Source organism: Dipteris shenzhenensis, chromosome 17, assembly GCF_047967505.1.
Source record: "Dipteris shenzhenensis isolate YYH24624 ecotype China chromosome 17, Dip_SZ_1.0, whole genome shotgun sequence".
In the NCBI taxonomy this organism is placed as follows: domain Eukaryota; kingdom Viridiplantae; phylum Streptophyta; class Polypodiopsida; order Gleicheniales; family Dipteridaceae; genus Dipteris; species Dipteris shenzhenensis.
The window spans coordinates 31,013,464-31,021,396 of NC_141612.1; the positions used below are offsets into that span (position 1 = coordinate 31,013,464).

Consider the following 7,933-nt stretch of genomic DNA (forward strand, 5'->3'; position numbering starts at 1 on the left):
TTTACAGATAAGGGACTTTAAATATAGGCCTTGAACGCACGTGATATTAGGGGTTTATACATAGTGACCCCCCAGCCAAAAAGGTTGGTTCAATGAAAGGGGGGTGGGATGTGCGGGCGAGTTACTGTAGAGAGGTAGAAAAGGTCATGGTCAAACAATGATCAAAAGTCAAGGTCATGGTGAGACACTAGCCCACGAAAGCAGCATCATTGGTGTTTATGAGAAGGTCTCCGCGTCGAAATTAGCAACAGTATCCATCGTCGTTTCACTATACGATCGATTGTGTATCTGCAACAACACTAAGATTTAGATATGGGCGACGCTGCAAATTGGGAGGAGGCACAGCGTATCCGAGTGTCTGTGGCCTTGCTTCCTGCTGCCCAACACCTGCTCGACTTCCTCGCCTCCCTCCATCGCCACCCTTGCCTCCTCTACCCTGGCCCTGCTCTCCACCGAGCTATCCATCGGTACACCACCCCAGCTCCGGGAGAGCTTCCGCATGTGAATCAAAACTGCTTTGACGGAAGAACTTGGCTATGGCTTCTACAGTTTTTCTTCCTGATCATCTTTCTTTCACTTTTTTCTTTCTAAACTTTCATTGATCCATGCGATTTCATTCGTTTTGCTTAGATACCAACATTGCTGGCTTCCTCTCCTCGCTTCCTCGACCTCCTCCTCCGCCCTTCAACCCCCCCTCGATTGCGCTTGGATTTGGCATTGCCATCGCCTCAACCCGGTACCGTCCATCCCCTCTGCATCAATACCCACATCTCGCTCCTTCATCCTTCACCCAGCCTTTTATGACATTATCACGCCTTAATCTCTCGTCTCCTTTCAGGTACAATACCATAGGGATTGTGAGTCTTTGTATGGACGACTCCTCGACGCCCCTCCCATATTCCACGATGAGTACCCCGAAGTCATACGCTCCGCCACAGCCAGCACAGAACAGATCTGGAATGAGACATTCCCCACAGAGAAATACCACCTTGATCTCACGGTTTTCCCATGCGACGTTGCGCTCGGACAACCTCTGGGTGCCTCTCCTAGTTCCGATCGCCCTGCAAATAAATTCCAGGAACTCGGCATAGCCCAAGATTCATCAGCAGCGAGAGTAATCGCGTACAATCTCGAGGATGCTGTTGTGAGACAACGGTCATTCTTCTATCAGGTCGGTGCACAATGAATCCGTTTGTTATTGGGTTCATCAGGAAGGAATCTGTGCTCTCTCTCGCTTTCTCACAGACATGGTAATCGTAACTACAAAGTGGAATCCGTGAACGGCAGGTTTCGCAACCCCATATGAGGGATCAACGATTCCTGCAAGTTGCTGAGAAACGCTACAAAGGTTTCCTACACCTGTTCAAGATAACCCAGTCTGCCGTCTTCTTGGTGCCGACCTATGATATCGACTTGATGTGGCATGCTCATCAGCTTAGCCCAGTGTCTTACAGGCAAGACATGCTCCAGATCCTCGGAAGGGTTTTGGATCACGACGACACCGACTCTGATAGAAGCGCAGGCCACAAATTGGACGAGGGCTTCAACACAACTCAGGATATCTGGCACTGGGCCTTCGGTATCTTATACGAGCACGCCGGCGCGATGTACAGGGGAGAACCTCCCGCTCCTGCGCTACCTGCACCGCCTAATTTTCCCGCAATTAAAGTGGCGGAAGGAACGCCAGTCGTGGGCCTGCAACAGAATTCGCGTCTAAGATCACGGGAGATTATGCAGGTAACGTTTCTTGTCTGTTAATTGTCGTGGATCCATTCGTGCGAGGAAGCTTTTGTGGTGATTCTTGTGATTCAGGAATCATCCTGGCCGCGGTGGATCGATTTCTCTTGATGCACGAAGCCTTCGCGAATTTTTAATGGTGGAAATGGACCAATTCATGGGATTAACGATGCTTTTGACCATGGCTTACTCGATCGATCAGGTATCCGTGACAGTCGTGGGAGCTAAGAATATACCCACGGAAACTAAGGGCAAGCTTCGTGTTCGTCTGCAGTTCGAAAGCAAATGCAGCACTCTTCGATTAGATACTGCCGAGGCTCCATTGGCCTCGGATCCTCAGTGGAATCATCATAGTAGCTTCCAGTGCGAGACATCTACCCGAGGTCTGCGATTAGGGCTCCTTCTTCGCCGATCGAACGCATTCAAGCAATCGTTGTTAGGCAGCAAGCTCATGGGCAGGATTGAGCTCGAATGGTACAAGGTGCTCGCGTCGCCTACTCTCTCCTGCGATGGATGGTATCCCCTCTTTCCCGAATCACAGGCGAGTTTGCCTTCTGATTCGAGTAAGGCGCCATCGCTGCTGATCTCGGTGTCTGTGACCCCTCCTCAACCCGGGCCGCACTTGCTGCGCATCATAAACTCGATCCGCACTGACAAAAAGGGTCGTATGGACTCAAGTCTCTATGGAAATTGGTTAACTAGGACTGTTCTAGACCACGCCAACAGGGAGGTCTTCATCATTCGCACAAGGTCTGAAGGCGATTCTTCTTTTAACTGCTTAGCTAGAAATCATGATCCGTTTCTGCACGTCTGCTTCTTGATCAGAATACATCGTGCGCTAAAATTAAGGTCAATTTGTTCAGTTACTCGGACGAGAGCACCTCTGGCAAGCAAATGTATATTCACCAGGGAGGCTGGGAATACCCCAACGGCTACTCAGAGAGAGGAACTGCTCCAGGTATGAGGACTTTGTCGCATGGATGATGAAGAATCCATTAATGCAACACATCATCGTGAAACTCACAGAATGGGTTTCATTTTGTGTAGTTCACATAGTAGCCAGCGCCCAGCAACTGGTAGAGGGTTCCGACCTTGGAAGACGGTGGACTTTGTTCGATAACACTGCCCAGCTTACGGTTATAAAAAACTCTACGGATCCACTGTGGAACGTTAGACCTGTTCTTCAACTAACTGGAAACCTTGGTGATCCGGTAAGTGACAAACAGACCTTGCACTCAAGCTAGCAACAACTAGTAAGATCTGATACATATAAAATTAAGAAAACAGATTGTTTAAAGATTTTGGCTGCCCATAATATGGACTTCAACCTCCGTCTGATTGCTTCCCATACAATGCAATGCAATGTTGATTTGTAAATTTTATGCGCCCAATGCAATGCAATGTTGATTTATTTGCATGTGAAGGTGTTATGGATCTTCTCTTTCAGTTGACTTTATACTTGATTGACGCAATATGAGCACCTAAAAAAGCATCATCCAGCTTATTAAAAATCGGACTCGTGCATCTAGATAAGGCTTGTTTGCGGTAGGATGCTTGACTACGAGGTGAAAGGAGCAACACAGGAGGATGAAGGCGGCTTTGTGACTGTCATACGTTACAATCCAAAAGTTGCACCCTTTGGCAAGGCAACTGCGCTTTTCAACTGGAGATCAGGAGCTATTGAGGTACTTTCTTTGTAAATTTTTTCCCCGAAGAAAAGTACTTGCATTATATGAAAGAAAAGAGCACCAAAAAGAAATTACAACATCCGATGGACTCTGAGATTGTTTAAATTCAGATTTGCCCTTCTCAAAATGAACAAGATGAATTGCAATTCATAGGGCCTGCCTTGAAGAAAGGGAAGAGGGAGGGTTGTAGAGAAGGGGATGCCCAAGAAGAAAGGGAGGGGGGGGCTATAGAGAAGGGAAGAAGGAAAAGAGGCATGTGTTTACAGGACTAATTTCGCCAAAAAGATAGCTGAATAATCCAAAAAAGAAGACCGCCGAGTTTCTCTTTCTATGAAATGAGAATCATAATTAAGCCCTATCCCCGGAGGGGCAGGCCAAAAAGACTTGAGAGAATTGGATGAGAAACTAGTTCAAATTTATGGTGTGCACTTCTGTCATTGAAATGCAACTCAAGTTTGATATTTCCAAATTTGCTACATCACGACTTGCCCTTGAGATCCCAAATTTGCTTATGTATTTCATTCATTTGAACCTTTATCTTGTAGAAGTGCCTCCTTTCAAGGGTACTAGGTAACAAGTTTTAGGTAACATGTTTGTGATGTATGCTGAGTTCCAAAAGATGTGGTAATTGGACTCCTCCTTCACTTTGCACAAGGGGTAGGATGGAATGGTCTAGCCCACTTTGCAAGCATTCTTTGAATCAAATTTTACTGAGAATTAACCTCTAGAGCTAATAATTAAGCTTAGCCAACGGTGTGGCATTTCAACTTCATCTTTCTTGACCACACGATAGTTAAAAGGTGCAACACTGTCCCACACCTTCTTACCAATGTTAGTCATGAGAACATTAGAAACCAACAAGAAATCACTAAGGGAGAAGTTGTGCAGTTGCTTGCCTCAGGTTTAAACAAATCTAAGCATTTTTGCATTCAATCGAGAGAATCATACTGCTACCTTGATATTATGGTGCAACTATTTGCTGTTCCATACTATTTTGATGTCATTTCCAAGCTATTTTTCAATATGGTTTAGTCCATAGCTAACTACTGGTTATTTAATATGATTTGCAGGTGTTGCCGAAAGAGAGTGTATTACTTGTGTTGTTGATTTCAAACATAATTGCAATGTCTGTTTTTGACATAGAGGGCTTGAAAGTAAACTTGTACCGCAATCGTCGGTTTCCAAGACGTGCTATCCAGTCAAATGATGAATGGGGTAAGTCACATCCCATCTTGATTTATTAAAACAATAAATTTCTTAAAATTTAAATGTTTTTTGCACATATACATATTTTTAAATGCTTCCTTACACAATGCTTATTCATAACTTCCAAGCCCTTCTCCCCTCCTCCTTCCCAACACACACATATGCGGTGCATGGAAACTTGGCCCTTTCTCTGATGATTACATAAAATACTTTTATTGCTTTAACATAATTTAAATGATGTTTACATCAAATGATTTTTACAAATCCAATGGACTTGATATTCCATAAGAGTTATGGCAAATGGTTGACATGGTTTCTTAGATCAAGATATTCACCCTAGCAATAATTCCACCGTCGTTAAAGCATGTCTTCAAAATTTTGTGGCTTCCTATACCTTCAAACTAATGCTCGGGGGGTTCACCTCCCAAAATTTTAGTGTACCACGTTCATTCAAAAGGAGGGATATTTTAATTTCACTTTTGGAAAAATTTTAAGAGATTTACAATAATAGAAGGGGTTTTTAAATTCAACTTTAGAAAAAAATCCGTTAGTAAAGATGGGTTGTTTTATTGGGGGGAAAATTTTACTTGAGGGGTTTTTTTAATATCCTTTGAATGCACGTGATACCTAGGATTTCTTAGTGGTGTACCTCCCGAGAACTAATGGAAGAGCATGCAAGATATACTCACAAATATTAGTATTATATTAGAAAACCTCTAGTTACATCTACTCCTTTCTTTGAGCTCTCATTGTTGAGGTGAAGAAACTATGTATATGCACGCATCATATCTTTTCTTTCACAAAGAGTATGGTCCTTTCTCTTTTAGAGAGGGAGTGCAAAGCGACTAGAAACAAAGGGTGGCCACTAATGAATGCATAATTTAGGGTTCAAAGTAGGACCATGTTGTCTTGGCTCTTGATCAGTCCTTATGAATTTTATGTGAGACGATGCTTTACATCCCATGTCACATTGCTTGATGCCATTTTCTATCCCCTTTTATTGATTGAATTATGATTTTCCTATGTATATATCCCTCTTTTCTTGTTTCTAGCTGAGAATAAAAAATTTATTATATCCTCTTTTCTTCACATGTCCTTCCTTAACCTACTATGCACTATGTTCTCCAACTTACCAAATGATCCCACTTCTACAACTTTTTGTTATGTGTTAGAGTCACATATGTCACTTGTTGCTACTGAAGAGATTCTTCATCAATATTATGTATGCTACCCTACATCCTAGTTACCCTTGCCTCCTTAAGTAGGAACGTTGTGACTACTTCACCACTATCTTCCTTATCAAACTTTGATGCAAAAGGAAATGTCATACTTTGTTCCATGTTCACATTATGAATCCTTTAATTATATCCCTTGTTCCCTAGCTTCACCTCTCTTATTTCTCAAAGGAAGGAATCATGTTTATGTATTTATTTTCTTTCTCATCACTTGGTTGCTACTCTATGCATGAGCACATCACCAACTCAATCCCACAACACATTCTAACAAGTCACATTTTTTCTCTTTAATTCTAATTTCATTGCATAAATGATTTGATGCTACCCATCGCAAGTTTTACTTGAGTCTTACAAGCACTTAAAGTTACTAGATATACTACTCTTTCAAGATCTTTTGAATAGTTCCATCTAGAATAGGTCATAATGGAGTCATAATATCTTTTACTTTTTTGAGGATTGTGGCATGATATCAAAATTTTAATTAACATACAATCTATGTTCAATTGTCCAAATATCTATATTATGACTTCAAGAGTTAATGCACCCTAAAATGCATGTATTACCACTTGCATGCATGATATGATTAATGACATTAGATTCTTTCATTAGTTCCATTGTGCTAGCTCAATGTTTGAATGATATTATGATTATCCACATGATAGCCATAGATGAGCTTTCATATTTTCCTCAATTGATCCCAAAACATGATACCAACTGTTGTTTTTCAAAGAAATCAACATGGCATTTTGATGTGGGTTCTATGAGTACTTTTCATCCACCATTTATCTCACATGTTTGTTTCAATTACATTAGCAAAAAGAGTTCAATAGAAGAATCTTGAATAAAATTATAGTTCCAGCGTTATGTTATGGGACATTGTGCACTTAACATGTGTACTAGAGAAATGTTTGATTGCATCCATATTTGTGTGTTGACCATAAATACTATATCATTATTAAATCTTGCTCATTGTTAATCTTGTTCATGAGGCACTATTTAAAGATGTCATGTCACACAATGTTTAAAATTGCTTGTAATGAGTCTAAAAATTCTACACATGGGATACTAGCAAATAGTTTGTATTATTAGTCTAAAAATCTATAATGTGTATATTATATTCCAAGGCATTGGGAACTTGTAAAGATGAGGTCTACATTTAGCATTAGGATATATATTGTTTTCCAATATTGATGTGGATTAGAGAATCTAGAAAGTGCCTTTTTAAACTTAACTATTCCGGCCTATAGTGGTTTTCTAAACGTTTACAAAAGAGTCTATATCGTGTTCACCTTGGGTTTTATCAAAATTTTTATTATTTATTTTGTTATGGTTGATTTCTCATGGTGTAGGTTCAGTCATCTTTGAGACAAGGAATTCAAGTGCATTGAGTAAATCTATGATGCCATACTATTGTTGGTGGGACATGCCTTCAATACTTTGGATTTCAACATTTTATAATACGAATAATATCTTGTTTGGAGGATCTGGGTGTGGAGCTGCTGGTGCATGTGGTGCAAGTGCTTGTGCGGCAAGTGCATGTGGAGGAACAAGCTGTGGAGGAGCTGCTGGAGGCGGTTGTGCAGGTGGAGGTGGAGGTGGAGGTGGAGGTGGAGGTGGTTGTGGAGGTGGAGGTGGAGGTGGAGGTGGAGGTGGTTGTGGAGGTGGAGGTGGTTGTGGCGGTGGTGGTGGTTGTGGCGGTGGTGGTGGGTCCTAATTTTTCTAAGGTATACCAAAGTGTGTGCGTAGATCGATTGGAGGAAGTTATCCTATTATTTTAAATTCATTGAAAAGCTACTATTACAAGTGTGTTCTTGTGATTAAAATATTTACCAAACCCATTAATGTGCTATGTATTAAATTTGCATCTTCAATTTCTTGAGGTTATGCCTTTAGTTGTAAGATGGCAAATCGTACTTTTTTTCACTTAAGTGTGAAGTCCAGTAGACAACTTACATGATTTAGCTAGTGAGTTCATCTTCTTAAAACTTGGGTTCTTGTAGTTATACTAACTTAGAATAAAGTTGAATTCAACCATATGCACTAAAGAAGAACTAATCAGCAAAAATT

The 7,933-nt window shown here is 41.2% G+C and overlaps 1 protein-coding gene across 1 annotated transcript; it reads left to right on the forward strand.

Moving 5' to 3' along the window:
• Positions 1–300: 300 nt before the first annotated feature.
• LOC147891983 (glycine-rich domain-containing protein 2-like) lies at positions 301–7,580 on the forward strand. The gene is made up of 10 exons (XM_087388549.1): positions 301–467; positions 631–736; positions 839–1,171; positions 1,288–1,737; positions 1,940–2,487; positions 2,601–2,695; positions 2,785–2,948; positions 3,267–3,422; positions 4,496–4,640; positions 7,216–7,580. The coding sequence occupies exons 1-10, from the start codon at positions 313–315 to the stop codon at positions 7,578–7,580; spliced, it is 2,517 nt and encodes an 838-aa protein (XP_087244675.1). The 5' UTR covers positions 301–312.
• The last annotated feature ends 353 nt before the right edge of the window (positions 7,581–7,933 follow it).

Bases quoted from the DNA above. Each gene is read 5' to 3' on its own strand.
- LOC147891983 (XM_087388549.1), top strand. From the start codon at position 313: ATGGGCGACGCTGCAAATTGGGAGGAGGCACAGCGTATCCGAGTGTCT. The intron at 1,738-1,939 runs GTAACGTTTCTT...TCGATCGATCAG, and splicing joins GATCACGGGAGATTATGCAG to GTATCCGTGACAGTCGTGGG. The intron at 3,423-4,495 runs GTACTTTCTTTG...TATGATTTGCAG, and splicing joins GGAGATCAGGAGCTATTGAG to GTGTTGCCGAAAGAGAGTGT.